The sequence below is a fragment of the Mus caroli genome, unplaced genomic scaffold (assembly GCF_978045245.1).
Source record: "Mus caroli unplaced genomic scaffold, Mus_caroli_1 scaffold_17, whole genome shotgun sequence".
NCBI classification, from domain to species: domain Eukaryota; kingdom Metazoa; phylum Chordata; class Mammalia; order Rodentia; family Muridae; genus Mus; species Mus caroli.
The window spans coordinates 93,084,159-93,107,739 of NW_028227272.1; the positions used below are offsets into that span (position 1 = coordinate 93,084,159).

At 46.4% G+C, this 23,581-nt stretch overlaps 1 protein-coding gene and 1 long non-coding RNA gene across 3 annotated transcripts in view; one reads left to right on the forward strand and one right to left on the reverse strand.

The window, feature by feature from the left end:
• Nucleotides 1–15,491, reverse strand: part of Brwd1 (bromodomain and WD repeat domain containing 1) — an 89,970-nt gene extending 74,479 nt beyond the window's left edge. For both annotated transcript variants that reach the window (XM_085832443.1, XM_085832444.1), the window contains exons 1-7: nt 15,322–15,491; nt 15,190–15,248; nt 15,066–15,095; nt 14,902–14,961; nt 2,661–2,811; nt 673–771; nt 202–362 (exon numbers count right to left, since the gene is read on the reverse strand). In XM_085832443.1, the coding sequence (XP_085688569.1) occupies nt 202–362; nt 673–771; nt 2,661–2,811; nt 14,902–14,961; nt 15,066–15,095; nt 15,190–15,248; nt 15,322–15,370 (609 nt within the window). In that variant the 5' untranslated portion in view covers nt 15,371–15,491. The remainder of the gene's footprint in view (nt 1–201; nt 363–672; nt 772–2,660; nt 2,812–14,901; nt 14,962–15,065; nt 15,096–15,189; nt 15,249–15,321) is intronic.
• A 337-nt stretch (nt 15,492–15,828) lies between these two features.
• LOC115029550 (uncharacterized) lies at nt 15,829–23,284 on the forward strand. The gene is made up of 3 exons (XR_003835111.2): nt 15,829–16,024; nt 17,056–17,182; nt 21,901–23,284. It is a non-coding gene; the product is annotated as an uncharacterized LOC115029550 (long non-coding RNA).
• Nucleotides 23,285–23,581: the final 297 nt, after the last annotated feature.

Below are 23,581 nucleotides of genomic sequence, written 5' to 3' on the forward strand. Positions count from 1 at the left end.
ATGTGGAGCCACCATTCTCAAAGCAGCCCAGACCTGACTATGTCCCTCAGTCACCTGAAATACTTATAGAAACTACAGACGTCAGGCCCCGCAGCAGATCTAACAGACTCCCCACACTCTCTCAGATGCACCTGAGATCCCTGAGGAAGGAGGTTATAGCACTCCAGGGGGAACCAAACTGAGGTTAAGAAGTTAACTCACTGTAAAGATTCTATGTCCTGTCCTATCAAATGCTACACAGTACACTGCAGACAGGTGTCCAAGAATCCTCCTGTGCATCTTTATATGCTGGTACATAGTTCCTGGGAACGCTGCGCTAAAAGTGGAACACCCTGTGAGCTGCCTTCCTCGGTGTATCTCCACTAGGAAATAAAAACAACAACACGGTTAAGGGGCCGACATGTACAAACTAAAAAGATCCCCAAACAGTTTCTGGAGCGTAAGCACATCTACTTGAGAAGCCGAAGGACTCTCTGTGCCAATTCTACTGTAGTGACAGAGCCACTACAGCCTTTTTCAGTTACTTTTCATTATCTTAGATCGACAAGGAACTGACAATTGGTATGTTATCACTATTGCAGTAGCGTTCTACCAGCCCTTCCACAGCACGTATAAGTCTTCGGGATAATTCAACAAACAGTTTTGGGTACCTCATAGGCCAACCTCACTCACCAAGACTCGGTGGGGGGCCATAATTGACGGGCATTTCAGGAGGTCTTCCTCTGTGAAGAGCAGCAAAGGCAGAGCCCTTCCACACTGTGTGCCTGCAGTCTTTAAAATGAATTTTAGATACACATAAAATCTTCAAAGTTAACCCAAAGAAAGATTTTATAGAATACTTACGTATATTTAATAAACTCTTTATTCAAGTTTTACCAACTAGTATACTAATTTACAACAGAAAAGCCTGGGAGGTTTATTATACTATTTCTGAGGGGACTTAAAACATCTCAGATACAGCAGGAACACAGCACAGCACTTTACAATCCACCAAGTGTTTCCACATACATCAGCTCATGGAGTCCTCACAACAACCCTGTGAGGTAGGTGTTTCTGCTGATTACAAATGAGGTAACTGAGGCTCACAGGTTCCAGGACCTTTAAAGAGATCCATGTAAATCATTGCTTATAGGGACTGTAATACCGAGTTAACTTTATTTTTCAATGCAAAATACCATACAACATTAAAAATGAGCAGTCTTAACACAACTGACCCAGTGTTCAAAAGTGGAGAATTTTAAGAAGATATTTTGATGTGTCTAAAAATCTTTGACTTGACTCATTCCTTTTGAAATCTGTTGGCTTGCCTTCAGCTCATTAGGAAGAATTGACCAGTTCAAGCTAAATAGTTTCCCACTTCAGGGTGAAGGCAACTCTTCAGAGAAGAGCATACACAGGGTGTGTGTGAGCCTTCTAAAGCTGCGTCCCCACTGGATCTAAAGGAACCACACTAAGGGAAGTACCTGCCCCACTGGAGGTCACAGGAGAACAGAGGCCAACACACAGACCTTGGGCTCCACTCCTGCTTCACAACTTTGAAACAAGCAAGGGAGAGGCATCGTGCTAAACCTCTACTGAGCGGAACTCAGGTGCCCCTAACTGACAGGCATGCCGTGTTTCCCATGAATAGAAGGAAGGCGTCCTCTGGCACTAGCACAAAACACGAGCAGAAACAGGGCCTCGCTGAAGTCTCTTCTGACAGTTCTCACACAGGCAGGCCTCATCACAGAACAACTCTGAGCTTTAGCTTGACACAGGAGAAAGGAGATGCACTACCCAAGCAACTGCAGACTACAGAATGATTACAAAGTAAGCAGGGACAGTTTCCTGATTAGAGCCAACGAGGCAAGGCTATCAGGCACTGAGAAACAACTAAGGCCGGCAGGCTGGTCTGGCAGGAAAGCAAGCAGGGTGCTCTTTCTCAGTCAGGCTTTGTACTACTGGAGCATCTAAGAGGTAGCGTCATGTCAGCAACAGCTCGTAACACAAAGAATCATGATGGGATTGAAGGATGCTAACATCAGAACCAACACACGTGCCCATTAGCAGTGTAGACACATGTATACATACATACAGCATATCACACATAGGTACTTAGTCTACGTCAGTTACATGAAGCTAACAGAAAAAGTATAGCAGTTCCAAACATTTCACTAGCACATAACTTAGCAAAAAAATAAAAAATAAAAAATAAAATTAAAAAAAAAATAAAAATAAAAGAAATCATGCAAGTTTACATTTTTGGTGCATGTTTTTCAAGCTGTTACTGTATTTTTAAAAAAAATCACTCCTTATTATGACAAAGGACTTTCAGAATCTAAATATCAAAAGAAATAATCTAGTATTTAAAGAGTTTATTAGACATATACAATTACATCCATTGAAGTTATGAGTGAGCTACAAAATGGAAAAAACTAAGAACTCACATTGATAAAACCTCAAGCACATCTTAAATTCAAGCTTTTCAGCTTAACATCTACGTCTTTATAAGTTTCTGAAATGGAGGACCCACTAAGCACATGATAAAATTCGGAGATCTACACTAATGGCAGAGAGGGTATAGTCCATGGCACTGCAAACCTTCCACGGTGCTTACACAGCTTCCCAATTGTAATGTAAGCTACTAATACAAAGCACAACACTTCTTCAAATTAAGGTACCTTTTGCTGTTCGTAGCAAAGACTGCCTTCCTGCACCAAGCAAAGAAGTGACTCTTGAGATACTGGGCGGAACCTCCTTATCCAGCATTGGACCGATGCGCTGGCATATCTGTAGTAGGTGGTCAGGAGCCACATGTTTATTGGACAAGACCTGGTTGGAGAGGTAAGTTTTAATAACACTGCATACAACAGTACTCAAACATTTTTTTTTTTTAAATTTAGGACAGCCAGTTAAAATGTGAAAATCACACTGAAAACTATAAAACATAGCAAGAAAAATTTAAAAACAACTTAAAAAGTAAACTGTCTAAAGTCTAACCAAAAGTTTAAAATTTTTCTTTACAGGAATTGACAATTTTTGGTGTCTCTCTCTTTTGTTGTTGTTGTTGTTTCCTCTGTATGGCCCTGGCTCTTCCAGCTTCTGCCTCCCAAGGACTGGGATTAAATATGAACACCTAGGGCATGATTTTATTCTAAAACTTAAATGCAAATGACATAGAAAAGGCACACCAATTTTGAAAAGAAGCAAACAACATTCCACTTCAAGACTTGTTGCAGAGGTGCAGTACCATAGCCAGACAGGGTTAGAAGACAGACAAAGCCATGGTAGGAACTGTACGCACACAGAAAGAGGCTGACAAAGAAGGTGGTGGGAGGCAGAGGCAGGCGGATTTCTGAGTTCTAGGCCAGCCTGGTCTACAGAGTGAGTTCCAGACAACCAGGGCTATACAGAGAAACCCTGTCTCAAAAAAAAATAACAACAAAAATAAATAAATAAATAAATAAATAAATAAATAAATAAATAGACTGACATGTTTCTAAAGTACTCATTTCTGACAAAGGTGCAAACTTGAGATAGTGCAGAAAATGTCTCCCAATAAATGGCACTGTAACAAAAACTTTTATGTATACTTTCTGTTGTAGTTACATCTGTGGGAATGCACAGGGGCCTGCTGAGTAGCAACACTATGTACAAAGGAAAATGTTAGACCTATCATAACAAAATGTATGTGGCAGATATAATCATCGTATACATTTCTGAACTCATCACTGAGTAAGTTACTGCTCTCCTGGACTTCAAACTTTCACACTGCTAAGAGAATGGAAACATGATAGACCAAGAGAAATACTGCAGAGTGCCCATTTGATTAGGACCTTCTATCTAGAGCAGAAGAGAAGGGCTCGGGCCAGGGTCGGCAGCAGTACAACACACTATCCAAATACAACCCCAGCACTCACCTCTAAGAATCCAATGGTGCAGACATAACCAAAAGGTGATCCAGGTGGCAATGGATGTGCTGACACAGGAAGAGCGAAGCACTGACTGAGCTGAGCCACCAGGAGCCACTGCTGCTAGCAAGTAGACTGGCCTGGCTAGCATTAAAAACTGGCCAGAAACAAAAACTAGTCCGACACTTGGAATCCTAGCACTTGAGAGGAAGAGGCCGAACGAAGCTCAGTCCCATACTCAGCTACATAGTAAGTTCAAGACCACCCTGAGCTATCAGACTCTATCTCAAAGAGCAGAGGCAAAACAAAACTGAGAAAAAGAACATGGAGAAACTTCAGATGAGTACATAAGATACTAGAGCTTTTGAAAAGAGTATGGCCACGGCCACTCCACTCCCAAGTATCTGATAGTATGTAAAACACACACCCATCAAAGCAGGCTCATTAATGTCCTCCATGTTTCAGGATATCTGTGTGTGACTGTCTTGCCTGCACTGGTGTGTTATGTGCATACCTCCGACCAAGACGGAGATTTCTCTACAACTGGAGTTAAGGATGATCTTGAGTTGTCAAGTGGGTACTGGGAACCAAACCCTCAGGCCTCCACAAAAGGATCAAGTGCTGTTAACCACTGAGTCACCCCTCTACGCCATACATGAATACAAAAGCTTCTTTTCAATTAAGGTAAAAACCAATTTCTAGTAACAAATGAGTAAGAAATTACACAATACCAATATAATATTTAACAATAAAAACAAATCTTAAGCCAACCACAGCAGCTTACACCTATAATCACACTCGGAAGGCAGAACTCATGTTCAAGATCAACTTGACCTACATATCCAGTTCCAGGTCAGCCAGGGTCACAACAGACTTTTTAAAAGACCAGGAAAGATGAGTCCACAACTCTGCACATGAGCAGTGCTAGTTCAACAGTGGTGCTCGGCCTTCCTAGTGCCGTGGCCCTTTCACAGTTCTTCATGCTACCATGAGCCCCAACCATAAAGTTATTTTGTTGCTACTTCATAACTTTCATTTTGCTCCTGTTATGAATCATCATGCAAATACCTGCTATGCAACCTCCAAAGGGGGCAAGACCTGCAGGTAGAAAACCCATGAATTAAGACTAAGACTCACTCAGAAGATCACTAAGAAAGAAAGAGGTGATCAAGGTGGTCAGAGAGGAATCTAGGGAAGTAGGGACATTATATACATTCATTAATATATCAGAGATCAAAAACCTGAAATAATATACTGATACGATAGAACAGACAGAACCAGCGGCAGTCGGGGAATATCAGAGAACACATGAAGGCACCAGTAGAACTCTTCACTGTTTTCACTGTGGTAACAACACTCTGCTCTTATCAAAGTCAACACCTAAATAGAATCATTAGGCAGAATGTTAACTATACTGCAATAAAGAACAAAACACAAAGAGAACTGTAACTTTAACTTATGGAGACACCCCCCATTAAATGACATGAATGCATCTCAAACAAAGCTGAATGATATATATCACATACATATATTGCAGGCCTTGAACTCAGAGATCTAACTACCTCTGGGCAGGTGCATCACCACACCCAGCTCATTTTTTTCTTTTTTTTAAAAAGAGTTTCACTTTGGGCCCTGGATGGCCTGGAATTTGTATGCTTTCCTAAGTCTCAGCCTTCAGGATGCAGGAGTTACAAGTGTGGATTACAGTAGTGGATTTGTGACTCTGAGTAGGAGGCTGCAGGCTGGTTTGCCTGTTTGGGGAGGTGCTGTTTTTTTGTTTTAATTAGATATTTTCTTTATTTACATTTCAAATGTTATCTCCTTTCCTAGTTTCCTCTTCGAAAATCTCCTATTCCCTTCCCCATCCCCCTGCTCCCCAACCCACCCACTCCTATTCCTGGTCCTGGCATTCCCCTATACTCGGACACAGAACCTTCACAGGACCTAGGGCCTCTCCTCCCATTGATGACCAACTAGGCCATTCTCTGCTACATATACAGCTAGAGCCACAAGTTCCACCATGTGTTTTCTTTGATTGGTGGTTTAGTTCCAAGGAGCTCTGAGGGTACTGGCTAGTTCATATGGATGTCCCTTCTATGGGGCTTCGGACCCCTTCAGCTCCCTGGGTACTTTCTCTAGCTCCTTCTTTGGGGACCTTGTGTTCCGTCCAATAGATGATTGTGAGCATCGACTTCTGTATTTGTCAGGCACAGGCAGAGGCCCTCAGGAGACAGCTATATCAGGCTCCTGTCATCAGGCTCTTATTGGCATCTGCCATAGTGTCTAGGTTTGGTAGTTGTTTATGGGATGGATCCCCAAGTGGGGCAGTCTCTGGATGGTCATTCCTTCAGTCTCTGCCCCGAACTTTCTCTCTGTAACTCCTTCCATGGGTATTTTGTTCCCCCTTCTAAGAAGGATTCTGAGCTTCTGGGCTAATATCCACTTATCAGTGAGTGTACATCATGTGTGTTCTTTTGCAATTGGGTTACCTCACTCAAGATGATATCCTTCAGACCCATCCATTTGTCTAAGAATTTCATAAATTCATTGTTTTTAATAGCTGAGTGGGGAGGTGCTGTTTACAGCTGAGGGTTTAATCCAGAGCATCACACATGAACAGGAAACAATCTACAACCAAGCTCCGTCATTAGCACCATGACTATTCAATGACACAAGTTTTGTTTTTGTTTTTGACACAGGGTTATGCTACGTATGGCCTCCTCCATTTGAGATCCTCATCCTTAGCTGTCTAAGATGGGATTGCAGGCACATATCTGCTTCTATGCACACACCCCTGATCTGACACATCCTTAAGAAGCTGGCTAACGCCAGGCAGTGGTGGCCCACGCCTTTGGTTCCAGCACTTGGGAGGCAGAGGCAGGCGGATTTCTGAGTTCGAAGCCAGCCTGGTCTACAGAGTGAGTTCCAGGACAGCCAGGACTATACAGAAAAACCCTGTCTTGAAAAACCAAAACACAAAACGAAACAAAACAAGAAACAAAAACCACGAGAATACATAAAATATAATGGATAATCTAGCTGGGTATAGTGGCACACACCTTTTAACCCCAGTACTCAGAGGCTGAGGCAGAAGATCTGAGAGTTCCAGCCTGGTCTACATAGCAAAACCTTATTTCAAAGCAAGTAAATCTAAATATAAAATTAATTTTTTAATATTTTGACCACAATGTCCCTGCTTTGACTAACTAAGTGAGATGGCTCACCAGTTAAAATCATTTGGGGGTCTTGCAGAGGACCCACGTTTGGTTCCAAGCACCCATATGCTGGTTCACAATCATCCTTGACTCCAGTGCCCTCTTCTGGCCTCTGTGGGCACACGTGGTGTACAGTTGTTAACACACATATACATAAATCTAAACATTTTTGTAATCTTTTTTTTTAAAGAATATAAAGCGGGCCAGCAAGATGCCTCAGTAGGTTAGGAGTACTCACCCCAACTCTCACACCTAAGTTCCATCCCTGGATCCTGTGTGGTGGTTAGGAGATGCATATACACAAATAAAAGTGTATACACACAAAAAATATATAGTATTTGCTGGAAAGTGGTGGCACACTTTTAATCCTAGCACTCAGGAAGCAGAGGCCCCCTGGTTTACAGAGTAAGTTGCAGGGCAGCTAGGACTACCCAGTGAAAATAAATAAAATAGTTAATTTACAGACATGCATACAGGTTAGATGTGGTGGCATGTGCATTTAATCCTAGCACTTGGAAGGCAGATCTCTAAGTTCAAGGCCAGACAGGTCAACATAATGAGTTCCAGGACAGGTAAAGCTACAAAGTAAGACCTTGTCTCCAAATAAGTAAGTATGTGCATACATACACTCATGTATGTAGAACCTTTTAGTAGAACTACACTAGAAAGGTTGCAAATGCCCAAATCCTAAAGTCTTTGGAAGGAAGTCTTGCTCTTAACTGCAAAGTCAGCAATTAAGGAAACAATACCCAGAAACAGTCAACTACAAACTACAAAGGCCCAGCCACCACACTTACAGCCCATGAGGAAACAGTATATTTTTACTGGGGTGAATTATCATCAGAGCATCTGTGTGTCCCCTTTTGTACAACAAAGCTCAGTGCAAACTGCAGTACCCAAACATAACCACACTATGTTCAACACAGTACAAGGCTGACGGACTGCTTAGAACCTGTTTGGAGAGCTGGAGTGGTGCAGGTCCAGAGCAGAACCATCTCCGCTGTCTCTGGCCCCTGACTAGCTGGACATCACCTGTGTGTTCTCCATGGTGTTAAGTAAAATCCTTTCTAGAATGCTCGAGCAGAGTCCACCTTTCTGTGTTTCTTGTGGCTTTTGGGATTTTGGTTTTTTTGTTTGTTTGGTTTGGCTTTTTGAGACATGGTTTCTGTGTAGCCCTGGCTGTCCTGGACCAGGCTGGTCTCCAACTCAGAGATTTGCCTGCCTGTTTCCCAAGTGCAGGGATTAGAGGTGTGCACTACTTCTAGCCAGACCCCACCATTCTAAAGGCTAACACTTGAAGGTGTGGCAAAGACTCTCCATTTCCCTGTAACCACCTGTTTCCACCCATGTATTTGAGAATTGCCTTTATGAATTATTCCACTGCCATAAAAATATCATGTAACACCGGGCGTAGTGGCACACGCCTTTAATCCCAGCACTCCGGAGGCAGAGGCAGGTGGATTTCTGAGTCAAGGCCAGCCTGGTCTATAGAGTGTTCCAGGACAGTCAGGGCTAGACAGAGAAACCCTGTCTCAGAAAAAAAAGAAAAAAGGAAAAAAAAAAAAACATATATATGTATATGTGTGTGTGTGTGTGTGTGTGTGTGTGTATCATGTAACTGTGGCCACATCTGGAAACATGGTACTTAGGATAACCTAAATCTTAGTTCCCAGGCTGCAACATGGAAAAAAAACAGAAAACGAATCCTATTCATATGGCCCATGGTTAAGATCCAGTACAGTGAGCCAGGGCTGTGGCTCAGTGGGAGAGCACTAGGCCCAGGGGGTGGGCAGAAACAAACTCATATTCAACTGCTACAGAACCTCATCATTTGGGGCTGAAGAGATAACCCAAATGTTAAGGGCATGTCTTGCTGCTCTTGCAGAGGACTGGGATTCAATTTGTGGAAACCACATACTCCAGTTCCAGAAAATTTCACAACCTTTTCTGACATCCAGGGGTTAACAGAAACATACGTGACACACAGACACACAGAACATTTTCAGACAAAGCACTCATAAACATGAAAATAGATCTTTTTAGTGGCTTTTTTTAAAAGTGTCATCTAAATGAGGGTCATTTTCTAATTTTAAAATATTAGGTCTATTCAACAGTAAGACTTAAATCCTAACGTATCTTTTGCTTAAGAACTCAAGAAATTAGAAAGAAAACACATATTCACAACAGGACAAAAAAAAAATCATACAGAGAAACAAAGGGACCTTTCTCCTGAAGACACAGACCTCAGTGAGCAGGTGAGCCTGAGGGAAGGGGCACAGCCCAGGCCAAGTCTGGGTAACTCAGGACTGCCACACCCATCTCAGCACCAGGCACTAGACCGGGTTTTAGTCACCCAATCAGGCACCCTTCCTTGATTGAGATAATTCATTCATAAACATTTGTTTTCTTAAGACCCTACAAATGTAAATTAATTAAAATGATGCCATTTTTAGCAGCAACCTTACAAATCCAGAGGACTTTAATCTCAGCATTCAGGAGACAAAGCTGACAGATCCCTATGTTCCGGGACAGCCAGAGCTGTACTGACTGCATGTGCACATCTTTTGAAAAAAAGACTTATTCATATTTTATGTACATTGATGTTTTGCTTGCATGTATGTCTGTTTGAAGGTATCAGATCCCCTGGAACTGAAATTATAGACAGTTATGAGCTGCCACATGGGTGTTGAGAATTTAACCCAGACCCCCTGAAAGAGCAGCTAGTACTTCAATATTCTAAGTCATCTCTCCAACCCCTACATGCACATCTTAAAGCAGCTTCTTTTAGAGTAAGTTATTATTAGACCTGTTACACAGAACAAAGCTGGCCTAGCAAAGTGGCCTATACCTAAAATGCCAACACGCAAGGGCGACAAATCAAAGTTTCAAGGCTAGTCTGGTCTGTATCTAAAGCTCCAGATGAGTCAGGACTACACAACACAACGCTGTGTTGTAGGAAGGGAAGAAGGTAAGACAGGAAAACACAAGGATGGTGAATAAAGGAAAGAAAGGCAACGCAGAGACAGGGACAGAGATAAACTAATTTGCCAAAGAATAAAAAAAGCTGGAAAGATGGCTCATCAGTTAAGAGCATATGATACTCTTGAAAAAGACCAGAGTTTGATTCCCAGCACCCACACTGTACTGGACCATAACTGCCAGTAACTCCAGCTCTAGACAGTATCTCTGGCCTCAAAGGGGACCGGAACTCGTGGGCACATATACACATGTGCGCATAGTTAAAACAGAACAGTATTTCAAACTTTTGTTTATGTGTACGGGTGTTCTACCTGAATATATTCTATGCAACACGTGTCAGGTGCCCTTGAAGGCCAAAAGACAGCATGGGATCCCCAAGACTGGAGCTATAAAGACACTTGTGAATTGCTCTGTAGGTGCTGGGAATGGAACCCAGGTCCTATTTAAAAAGCAGCGAATTCTCTTCACCACTGAACCATCACCCAAAGATCCATTTTCTTAAAAAGAATTACTAGACAGATAGAAGATTTCTAATCTAAGGTCTAAGAAAACCTGCAATGAGCTCATCATGGCAATACACTTTTAATCTCAGAACTGGCAAGCCAGCCAGAACTGCCTTGTGGGATCAGTCATGTAAGGAATGCAGACATTCAAAACTGTCACGATAATCAATCTCCTAATGGCAGTACGCTCTAAGGATGAACGGCTTCCTCATACTGGTTAAGAAAGTAAGACACTACCTTATATAAAAATGTTGTTCAAGGCCTGTGAGACTATTCAACAAGAAAGTAGCTGAAAACACACATGGAAGAAGACTGACTCCAACAAACTGTCTCTGACCGGCACTTGCACTGTGGCATATACAAACCCATACACATACACAAAAAAAAGTAAGTCAACACTCAATCTAATCTGCAGCAGAGGGAGACAGACAGACCCCCTCCTAAGCCCCCCCCACCCCCACCCCCCCACCCCACCCCCCACCCCCGCTTTGACTGGTTCCAAGACACTCTACATAGCTCAGACTGGCCAACCAATTCCCATTGCCAACAGACTCCGTTCCTTTTCTCAATGAGACCCACATCTTTACAAACTTAGCCATTCTGAAGTCTCAAGTTCAGTTCAAGAGCTCTAGTCCCTCTCTCTTACTTCTTACAGATCATGAAAATTCTGATTAAATTCTATGACTGCCCAGGCCTGTTAATAAAGAGCTAAACACTGACAGAAATCTAGTCTCAGTTCCTTATAGGAAAGAGCACTCTTGATCCTAAGCACAAGTCAGATAAGCAGCAGCACAGGCACAAATGTAAACCACTGGGCAGCACTGTAAAGCTGCACTAGAACCAATGGGGATGGCTTTCTATTTCTAGTGCCCACATGCGCCATAACAGATTCCAATTTGGCTGACTTGGTGCCCGAGGTGGACATCCAGAATGTATAAATTCCACCAAATGATTCTTCAAAGGATTAGAACCACCAAGGAAAAGGAACATGAGAAATACTGTGATAAAGGCAGATGACTAATCTCTCAGTCTCTTCAGCAGAATAACAGTACAGAAAATAACTATTTAAAGGTTTTAAAATTGGAGGGGGAGGGGGCTACAGTCAGCTAATTTAAAAAAAATAATAATAAGTTTTAAGATTATACTCAAACCAAGCACTGTGCTACAGTCGTTAACCCAACACTCTTTGAGGTGGAGGCAACAAGATCAAGAACAGAGGTCATTCATCAGCTACATATTTCAAGGCCAGATAGCCTGGGCTACATGAGACCTAGCCTTAAGCCACTCAACCTGCAAAAATGTTATGAAGGCATTTGGAGAACCAGATGAAAAACATCCAACCAAAAAAAAAAAATTAATCCCAGCACTCGGGAGGCAGAGGCAGGCAGTTCTTCTGAGTTCTAGGCCAGCCTGGTCTACAAAGTGAGCTCCAGCACAGCCAATGCTACACAGAGAAACCCTGTCTCGAAAAAGAAAAAAAACAAGAAAAAAAAAATCCACACAGAAATCTGTGATACACGCACTCAGGAAGTTTCATTTTGGCTGTGCTAAAAGCTGAAACTGGGATGTACCCCTTGAAGAGAAATGGTCTTTTTATCGAGGCATGGTGGCATACCCCTGTAACCTCATCATATCAGGGCAGAAGTAGGAATTCAAGGCTAGCCTGAGCTAGGTGAAATGTCTCAACATAAACAACAGTAAGAACTTAAGATATACATAAATGTGTAGGATCTTCTTCAAAATACTCCAGGTAGGACTGGCAAGAGGGCTCAGTGAGTAAAGATGACTACTGTGAAGCCATAACACCCCGAATACAATCCCTGAGACCCAATGGTGGAACACCACCCCTTAAATTGCCCTCACCCACTCAAATACCTTCCCCACACACACCAAATGTAACTTACACAATATAAATTACAGGGGGGGGAAGAGATGGCTCAACAAGTCAAAGCACCAGGACCCACCCTGGAAGAAGAACCAGCTCTAAACTGTCCTCTGACCACCACATGCCTGCCAGGACGCTCCAGGACTACCACACACACAACTCCAGCAGTTACAAGAAATACCATATGGAGGGTGCTTAAAAAGGATCTCAATGGGGTCAGAGGACACCGGCTCACAGGAGACGCAATGGGTGAGAACCAACACAACTTCTGACTAACCACTGGGTAATAGCTAACTGGTGCCTGGGTTGGCAGGCCATTCACTTGTGGGAAGATTTCGCTGATGGGAATTGGAATTCAATGCCTCAAACAAAAACGGAAACACAGCAAATGGTAAACTGCAAATCTATGAGTGTGTGGGTAACAATTCCCACTTTGTGTATGCTTCAAATAGAACTCATCTAAATACTAAAGAAAGTGAGAGCATCTGAAGTCTAGAAGCTACTCGTACATCCTTTAATCCCAGCACTCGGGAGGCAGAGGCAGGTGGATCTATGTTGACTCTGAGGCCAGCCTGGTCTAGAAAGCAAGTTCTAGAACAGACAGGGCTACAAAGAGAAACACTGAAGGAAAAAAAAAAAAAAAAAGAGGTAGGTGGTATCAGGGGGAAGAAAAAAAAAAAAAAAAAACCCAAACTACTCAGAGGAAACCCTGTCAAAAAAAACCAAAAAAGACAAAAGAAAAGGGCATTGCATGCCTGTACATGTGTGCCATGGCTTGAGGGTGGATGGCAGAGGCCCACTTGTGGAAATAGGATCTCTCCCTCCTCCACTCGGGGACCCCAAGAGTAAAATCACATCGTTAGGGGTAACAGAAAGTAGTTTTATAGATAAGTCATCTTACCCACCTGAACATTTGCTTCTTAAAAATAACTCTCAAAAGTCAAATTAAACAACAAACCAGCAACCCCGTTTTACTCAGCAACTGCACCTGTCACAGCCAACACCTAGCTGTGGAAAGGACAGTGGTAGAGGCTCTAGACCAGTGGTCCTCAGCCTTCCTAAGGCCGCGGCCCTGCAGCCCTGCACAATTCATGTTGGGGTGATCCCCAACCAGTTATTCTCGTTGCTACTTAACTGTAATTTTACTACTGTTAAGAACTGCAATGTCGATATCTGATATGCAACCCCCCAAAGGGTGGGTCCGTGGGTTGAGAATGGCTGCTTTAGCACTCCTGCCCTGTGCTGCTGAGCCCTCTAGTTACCCAGTTAACTCCTTAGCCCTGGAAATCAAGGTGTGGAGAATGAACTGCCCACGTGCATGACTGACTGGCTGACTTTTTGTTCACTACAGGTCTTGGACACATGGTGAAGCCAGTGAGCTCTCCTGTAATCCCCACCCAGCAGAGGATGAGTGAAGCAGGACTACAAGTCCAAGCCAAACGGGGCTGTGCAGCCAAACATCAACAGCACACACTCATCTCAACCTTCTGTAACCAATATGCTCAGTGTGAGTCTTTTATCTTAAAATTGTCAAAAGATATTCTCCTGCAACATTTGTGCTCCGTTAACGATAAACAAACACCCAAAGCCTCTGTTACCTGGATAAAACTCAACTATACACAAGAACCTCTAAGCAAGCGTAGGGAAAATAAGGCAAAGGAGAATAAATGTAACCCGCACATTACCACTCCTCGGAAATGTTAAGACAGGCACACAGAACTTTAGTCCGAGCTCTCAGAAGCAGGAAATGAATTCAAGGCCAGCCTGGCCTACCCGAGTTCAAGGCAAGCCAGAGGTACGTAATGACACCCTGTCTCAAAAAATAAACACACCGACTGACGGATGTCAACTTAAAACCTGAACCGCTACATACAGCAAGATCAAGTGTAAGCCAACTTTCTAAAGCCAGTCAACATACAGTGCACGGGTCGGGGAAGCAGAGGTGCCGCACTGACATATTCACCACGGAGAACTCTGTGCGATCCTACAGAGAAAGGGAGTACAGTACAGAAGTGGGCCATTTCTCCACCTTTGGAGACACTAAGGACTCTCTCTCTATTCCTGGGGAACAAGTGGTCTGAAGGTCTGGGCGGGGCAGAAAAGGGAGAGACCAATGAGAGCTCGAGTTACAAATCGGGAAGAGAGAGCGATGAGAGCGCCCCTCTCAGTGGCTGGCGGCCGCACCTGGAGCCCCAGCCCGGCCGCGAGCCAGGGGCGCCCCCGCCTGCGCCCGGCGCCGCCCCCAAAACCGTTTTCTGCCAAATCCGGCCCCCCACCCCAACACCGCGAGCCCTCGGGGATCGGGCCCGTCGTCCCGGGACGCCGGACCACCATGGACCACCCCCCGGGCGCGGCCCCGCGGCGCCCGCAGGGGAGCAGAGACCCGGCTGGGGGGGCGCGGGCGCGCGGAGGACGCGGGAGCTGCTCACCAATTCCTCGTAGCTCCTGTTGTGCTCGTTGCCCTCCCAGTCCAACCTCTTCGGCAACAGCTGGAATGAGACACGAAAGGCGTCCGGGTGACCACCGCGGCCGGGAGGCCGGGCGGGACCGGGACGCGGGGACGGGGACGGGGACGCGGGGGCGGCGGACCGACCTGGTACTGCTCCAGCTCCTGCACCAGCACCTGCGGCAGAGAAGACGCGCGGTCAGACCCCGTCAGCTGCCCCGCTCGCCCCCGGTTCGTTCGCCCCCGGTTCGCTCGCCCAGCCGGCACTCACCTGCGCCGCTCGGCGACACGGGCCAGCGGAGAGGTAGCGGGCGATGAGGAAGTACAGCTCTGCGGGGAGAAGACAGGGACGGTCAGCGGCGGCTGCGCGGCACCGGGCAGGGGACGCGCGGCCGTGTCTTACCCGACTCGATGAGAGGCACCGGACGTCGGGCCGGCGAAGGCTCCGCCATGGCGAGGCGCCGGGCGGGAGCGAGCGGACGAGCGAGCGAGTGGAGCGCGTAGGCCGCGCCGAGGCCTGACCGGGCCGGCGTACCCCCAGCTCCTCAGGCGCGCGCCGCCGCCGCCATGCCGTGCGCGCCGCGCACCGACGCGTCCGCGGCAGGAAGTCGCGCGGGACCGAGGGGCGGGGAGCGAAGTAGTCCCCCCGCGGGGAGCCGGCGGCGTGGCACGACGCGGATGTGGCTCCTTGGCCGGGAGGCGGGCCTCGCCTCGGCGTCCTGTGCGTCGGGGGCGTGAAGCGCAAAAGGGGGCGGCGAGCCAGCTGGGGCTGCGTCCGCGGGGCGGGGCGGGACGGGGCAGGAGGTGGGGGGCTGGGGCGCGCGTGGCCGGATTCCTGCGCGCGGTGAGGCGGCCGCCGGCCTTTGTGCGGCGGCGGCGGCGGTGGAGGCGGGGCGGCAAACTCGTGCGGAGGGGGGCGGGGCAGGGCAGGGCGGAGCCTAGGAGGACGGTCACCTGGGCTCGGCCTGAAGACCCCGAGGCTGGGGAGGAGCTCTGCAGGAGGATGGCTGAACCCAGAGCGGAGCCGCGGAGGCTGCGTCACCACCTGCCCCGCAGCCCTCCCGCCACCCCGTGCCCTGCGCCCCGCGGAGGGTTAAAGATGCCCGGTACGGGTGACGGAATCTTTAAGTCCGCGATGACTTGGCGGGGACTCAGAGGGGCTGTGGGAAACGGGCTGCGGCCACAAGTGTCAGTCGTTTTGTTGGAGTGGTGGAAGAGTTCCAGAAAAATCCCCCTAATTACCGCACTAGGCTCCTGACCCAACCGGATCTGTTTCACCACGTCCAGTGTGCGCTGACAAGCTCTGACGTAGAGTGCCGAACAGAACTAAACATGGCCATTGTTAGATTTATTGGGCAGCAGAGAGGCAGAAAAAGAGGCCTGACCTCAAACGACCTCGGCTGTTTATTCCCAAACACCAAAGGACAGTCGTCTTCCAACGGGAAAAAGCGCCTGTCGCGGGCTAGGGTGCGGCAAGGGAGTTGTTTTGTGTCTATAAAGAGTCTAGGGTGGTTCGGCTGTCTCTATCCTTAGGCTTAGGACGCAGTGCTGGGGTGGCTCCGCATTCTTAACCCCTGCGATGGGCTGACCGAGCAAGGTCATTTGTAGGAGTCCTGTCTTGTGACCAAGGCGTTGTACCAGCTAGTCATTCTAGTGCCTGCGTGCGGAGGCAGAACGAGGTGTCCCAGTCGTGCCCGGGCAGTGAACCTTAGACTGGCTCCAACTATCAGGTGTATGATCTTAGGCAAATCACTTAACCTCTGTGTCTCAATTGGCCTTATCTGTAAATTGTAGCCAACAGTGCTGCTCCTTCCAGAGCTCAAGGATTTTTTGAACTAATACGCATTTCCAGCCTCTGAGCTGACTTTAATTACATGGAAAGTACATATGAATACATAGATGACCCACCTATTCAGAGTAATCCTAACTCAGCAAACACCAAGTGGTATGATAAAAAGAAACCGTAAACTCCACCGTTCCCATGGAAACAGTTTAGTGTCCTTTAAGGGAAAGGTGAACTATAGTGATAAGATTTAGGGCACTGGGATAAAAACCAACTTGCCTGAGGGAAAGGTATGGAACTTTCACTCCTCTGGGAATGTCATGCAACTGAAGGAGAACTCCTTCATTTACTCAGGGGGCTTGCCTGAGTTTGATCCAGAGCAGCACAGAAACAAAGCACCCACTAATCCCAGCACAGGCAGAGGCCAGAGGTTCAGAAGTTCACGGACATGGATATCCACACGGCTTGAAGAGAGCCCAAGGTACGTGAGACCCTTTAAAACAGGTTTAGCTCGAGTACTGGTGGACGGAACCAGAGCGTCTCCAGCTGAAAGTGGGAAAACTGGAAAGTTCCAGTCAAGGAGAGGTTGCAAGTTGAGACCAAGATACAGAAAAATATTACTTAGTAAACCTGAGAGAGTAAATCAAAGAGGACCCACTGGAACTGTAGCCATAAGGATGAAGAGATTGACTTGGTGCAGCACCAAGGGAACCTACTGTCAGTAGGCACACAAGCCATAGTCAAAGTGATAAAGATAGGGCCTAGAGAGATGGCCCAGAGGTTAAGAGCACTGGCTGTTCTTCCAGAGAACCTGAGTTCAAGTCCCAGCAACCACACAATGGCTCACAACCCTCTATCGCTCCAATTCAAGGGACCCGATACCCTCTGCTGACCTGCAGGTGATGCACATACGTACAAACTGGCAAAGCAGACATTCACATAAACTGAAAAGTTAAATCGTTAAGATCCATAACTAGAACAGTTTATTTGACATTCTGATGCGAGTATTCCCTTGTGCCATACCCGGTCCTCTGGAAGATGAAGTGTTATTGACCACTAAAACGTCCCCCCCAGTTCCTTTAAACGTTTATATAGACCAAGGACTTGTGTATTACATTTCCTAACACTATCATAAAGTAAAATGTAGTTTTATAAGAATCTTTACCCCAAATGCTAGTCATTGTCTGGAATTAAAGTCCTAATCCTGGGCAGGTAGCATGGTAGCCCTTATATGAGATCAGAGAAGAGGACATGAGACATGTGACTCAGTGGCACAGCGCCTAGTGGCACAAGACCTTGGAGTGCCAGCATTGGCTGAGAAAGGAAAGAAGGAAAAAACAGCCCCAGCAGGAGCACAGCTTACACAGCAGCATAAAGACAGCTTTCAGTAGTTGGTTTCCCCCCGCCCCTTACTCCTGGGTCCTAGAAATTGAACCCAGACCGTTAGGCTAAGTGGCAGCAAAGCAACTTCCTTTTTGGGGGAGGAGTAGGGGTTTTTTTGTTTGGTTGGTTGGTTTTGGAGGGGTTTTTTTTTGTTTGTTTTGTTTTGTTTTGTTTTGTTGGTTTCTTCAAGACAGGGTTTCTCTGTATAGCCCTGGCTGTCCTGGAACTCACTTTGTAGTCCAGGCCATCCTGGACTCAGAAATCTGCCTGCCTCTGTCTCCCAAGTGTTGGGATTAAAGGCGTGCACCACCACGCCTGGCTTGCAACTTCATCTTCTGAGCCCCCACTCACAAACAACATGCACACACAGTTTTATAGCAAGGTGGACTGTCATCCCACTGAACTCAGTCCAGAGGCCCTGAGGATGCAGAACATACCACCAGGAAGCAGCAGCAAAGGGGACGCACTACCCCAGTAGTGGCTGCCTGCCAGAACTCTCCAAGCAAAACTAAAATTGTGTGTGTTTGTAACACAAGTGAGCACAAGCCATACTGGAATTACCCCAAAGTGATTGCACAAAGAACTGAATTATCAAAAAAAAAAAAAAAAAAAAAAGCAAGATTAGAAAAGTCTCACCAGCAATTAACAATTAACATGGAGAGACTGCTGTCACCATCTCCATCCTGTCACATGTCTCAGAACCCGTTCCTTTCCTAAGTGAATACACAGGGGCCCCAACAGCTGCATCATTGGCAGTTATGCCCCCAACCTCACAGAGAGAGCACCCAAAGAAGGCAAGACAGCTGGGGAACTACCCCAGCCCAGCCAGGGCGAGCAGTCAGCCCAATCAGCTGCAAGCGGGGAAGCAGTCCCAGGTGAGCTAGCACCACCCTCGCTGGAGTCGAGCGCTTCCCTTTACCACGCAGGGAGACAGGTCTGAAGAACAGGTTGCATATAATTGCTCAGCCAATACACAAAGATTAAAAAAATTGAAAGGCCAAGGGATAAATGCAAGCATGTTGTCAGTTAGCCCATATTTTAAGAATGAGGTTGAGGCCTAAGGAGTTAAAGAATTTCCCTAAGGGGTCAGTGAGAGGATTAAGTGGGTAACAGTGACTGCTACCAAGCCTGACAACCGAAGTTGAATTCTCAGAACCCACATGAAGGAGGAAAGAGAAAGCTAGTTCCTGAAAGCTGTCCTCTGACCTGCACTCTATATACACACAGACCAACACGCACACATGGCCTACACTCTATACACAAACTGGCACACAATCTGCACTCTATATATACACAGACAAACTCGCATACATGACCTGCACTCTATATATACACAAACTCCCACACATGACCTGCACTCTATATATACACAGACAAACACACAATCTGCACTTTATATATACACAGACAAACACGCACACATGACCTGCACTCTATATATACACAGACAAACACGCACACATGGCCTGCACTCTATATATACACAGACAAACTCGCACACATGACCTGCACTCTATATATACACAGACCAACACGCACACTGTTTTTTGTTTTTTAATTTCCCTAGGACAATAGAGAGAAATCAGTAGTTAATGCTTGCTGTGCAATCATGAGACCCCTCTGGATCCCAGGACCTACAGGGCAAGCTAGACATCATAGCTTCAAAGGACCTAGGGGGATAACTGGGGCTTGCAGGCTTCCAGAATAGCCAAAAATAAAAGGAGGGGGGCTAGGTAGAGACCCTACCTTAAAGGAATAGTCAGGGCAAGAAAGGGAGACATCAAACCATCAGACACCTTGCACAGAGCCATGTGCACAATTCCCCTAGCTAGACTTGCCGAAGTGGACTGGGAAAACCCACGAGGCCTCAGCTCTGCACAGAGAACTACAGGCAACTCAGGATTGTTGAGCATGGGAGAAATAGTCTTCTCCAGGGAAGAGCACACCAGGCAGGTGTCCAATACCAAATTCTCAGCCACAAATGTATGCATCAAGTAGCAGTATACAGACTGAGCAGATTATATTTACATATGTATATGTGTAATTATATATGTATGTATATGCATGTAACAACAGTGAACAAGGAGGCCATGAATTTGAAAAAGAGCAAGGAGTAGTATATGGGGCATGGGGGTTGGAGGAAGGAAAGGGAAAGAAGAAATAATGCAACTATATACGCTCAAAAATAAAAATGCGGGTGGGAAGCCGGGAGCTACATCACTCAGTTGGAATGCCTAAACATGCAGAGACCCCAGGTTGGATCACCTGCATCTCACAAAACTACGTATGGCAGTGCATGCCTATGACCCCAGCACCCAAGAGGAGGACACAGAAGATCAGAAATTCAAGAGCATGCTTCACTACGTAGTGTGGGATAATTTCAAAAACAAAACAAAGAAGCCACCTCAGTGGAGGCAAATCAGTCCGACCACAGCAACCGCACAAGAGAGAGTGTTGAGAAAATGAAGGCTCAGGAAGCACACGCCCAGCTGGTGTGAACTCAACCCTTAAACTCCACCCCCAGAGGCGAGGAAACAGTAGGCTAGGGGCTGGATGTCCTGCTAATCGTTATAATCAAAAGTCCCAAACCAGGGAACTTGGTTCAGTCGCTGCCATCCCCGATTATGTACATAAGGCCTGAAATTCAGTTTCCAGGACTAGTATAACCCAGGTATGGTCACACACACCTAGAGGAAGGAGGGTCAGAAGTTCAAGGTCATGCTCAGCAGGTAAAAGTGTTTAGCATGCGAGCCCCACGACCTGAGTCCAAGCTCCGAATCCAGACTCCTCCTCAGTAGAAGAGAATCAACTCCTAAAAGTGCCCTCTGCCATTTGTATATTCACAATGGCATTAGCACACCCACGTGTGTGCAGACTAGCGGTAATTTTTTTTTTAACGTATGTGTGAGTGCACACCAGAAGAGGGCATCAGATCCCATTACAGATGGTTGTGAGCCACCGCGTGGTTACTAGAAATTTAACTCAGGACCTCTAGAAGAGCATCCAGTGCTCTTAACCACTGAGCCATCTCTCTAACCCCATAATTTAATTTTTAAGCAAGAGTTTCAGGCTAGCCTGGGCTCCCTCACAGGATTGCCTCAAACCAGAGAGAAGTCAATTTTTGAAATACTGAAAAACAAGATAGGGAAGTCTGTAGAAATTCAATGTCTAATAACAGGTTAATGGAAAACAGTTTTAATACAGGGTGTCACTCCTTAGCTCTGACTGATCTCTGCTCTTTGTAGACCAAATTTGGCCCTGAACTCAGAAAAATCTCACCTCTTCCCTTTTTTTTGATTTTGTTTGTTTGTTTGTTTGTTTGTTTTTTCAAGACAGGGTTTCTCTGTATCACACTGGCTTCTCAGTATCGCCCTGGCTGTCCTGGAACTCACTCTATAGACCAGGCTGGCCTCGAACTCAGAAATCCACCTGCCTCTGCCAAGTGCTGGGATCAAAGGCGTGCGCCACCACGCCCGGCTCAGAGTCTCAGTTATATAGCCCTGGATCTCAGTGTAGTTCAGGCTGGCTTTAAACTCACAAAGCTCAGTCTCCTTAGAGCAAAGAAATGCACACCACAACCTTCTCGGTCCTATTAGGTCCTCAGCTGCTCAGAGGCCTTGCAGCTACCCCAGAGGCCCCTTATCCACCCACCGGCGATGGTATCATCTTTCCCTTCAAGGCCAGCCCAGCCAGCTGTCCCTTCAGGCTACTCATCCCTGCCTCCCTCAGCAAATTGTTTCCACATTTAATCTCACCCTCAGACTCCAGCCTCTCCCTAGTCACTGACTTCTGTCCCCCATGTGTTCCCACTTGCAGGCATTGGCCCACATCTATCCCCAAGCTTTTGAAATATTCCTCCCAGCATCAAAACGCAGTGTGGTAGGACCAAGACCTTGGAATGGAGGAGCTGGTTCCAGAATGGGTCTGTGTTTGGATGTCAGAGCAGAATAACTTCTCTGTGGGCTTGACTGCCTTTTGGTGGTGCTAGAGATCAAACCCAGAGCCTCCAAGACCCACTCTCCCGTCCGCTCGCCAAGCTGCCACCTCATCTGTCGAGAGGCTGATTTCGACTAGCTGTTCAGTGCTGTCTTACAGAACCCTTGTGTGTGACTTTCAGTCAGTTCCCTCCTTCCAGCACATGGGCCCCAGGGATCCGACTCAAGTCAAGCTTGGCAGCAAATGTCTTGACCAGTTGAGCAACCTCGCCATCCCCGTCAAATGATCTTCAAATGAGGGTAGCAACTAAAACAATGATTTAATGATTTTTTTTATATATATCCTGGGCACTGCTGAGCCATCCATACATGGGTATAATTTAGTACTCATGACACAGCTAGCTAGGCTGTGTACACAGAGAGAAAATACCTGTATGGACATTACACAATGCCCAGCTCATTCAGGAAGCAGGATCGAGAGCTTGAGGCCCTCTAAGGTTATATAGCAAGACCTTGCCTCAAAGCAAACACGCATGGGGGGCTGATGAGAAGGATGGACAGTAGAAGTACTTACTACTAATCCTGAGGACCCACCCACGTGGGGGGAAGTGGGAACTGAGCCCCGAAAGCTGTCCTCTGACCTCCTCGATACACACACCACGGCAAGCACATGCATGCACACACACACACACGTTTTCAAACAAAATGTAACAACATACTTTCAATACAATACTCATAATTCTCAGCCTCAGAATTTAGCCCAGTCGCTAGAGTGCTTGTCTAGCATGCACAGTCCCTGGGTCCGTCTCCAGCACCCCAGAAAATTGGGCACAGTAGAAAACGTAATCTCGGCAGTTGATAGGCAAGAGGATCAGAAGCTCGGAATCACCTTCAGCTACACAAAGAGTTAGAGGCCAGCCTGGGCTTCATGAAACCCGGTCCCAAGAATATAGGAGAAAAACAAAACAAAACCCAAACCTGTTCTCTCCGCTCTGTTCACTTTCGTCCCTCAGTCCTCAGAGTCTCCCCGACTCTGAACCCCTTCCAGGCACCGTCCATTTCCTGAAGAAAAGCTGAACATGTTTCCTGTCTGTACAGGTCTTATTTCCCTCAACTTCAAAAACCAAACTCGGGCTGGTGAGATGGCTCAGTGGGTAAGAGCACCCGACTGCTCTTCCGAAGGTCTGGAGTTCAAATCCCAGCAACCACATGGTGGCTCACAACCATCCATAACAAGATCTGACTCTCTCTTCTGGAGCGTCTGAAGACAGCTCCAGTGTACTTACATATAATAAATAAATAAATCTTTAAAAAAAAAAACAAAAACTCACTGGCTTAAGCCCTGTTGGTTTCCACACACAATACACTTGGGAAAGCTGCCAGTATGTGGTGGCTAGGTCAGTCTTGCCCTCTGGTTGCTTCCCAGGTGATCCTGGGAAGAACACCCTTCACCCAGAGCCTAACCAGCACCTGGACATGAAATCGGTACCAGGAAAATGCAGCTTATAGAGAGCTGCTCTGGAACGGGAGGGCGGGCTGGGGAGGAACTAAGGTTTCCTGCA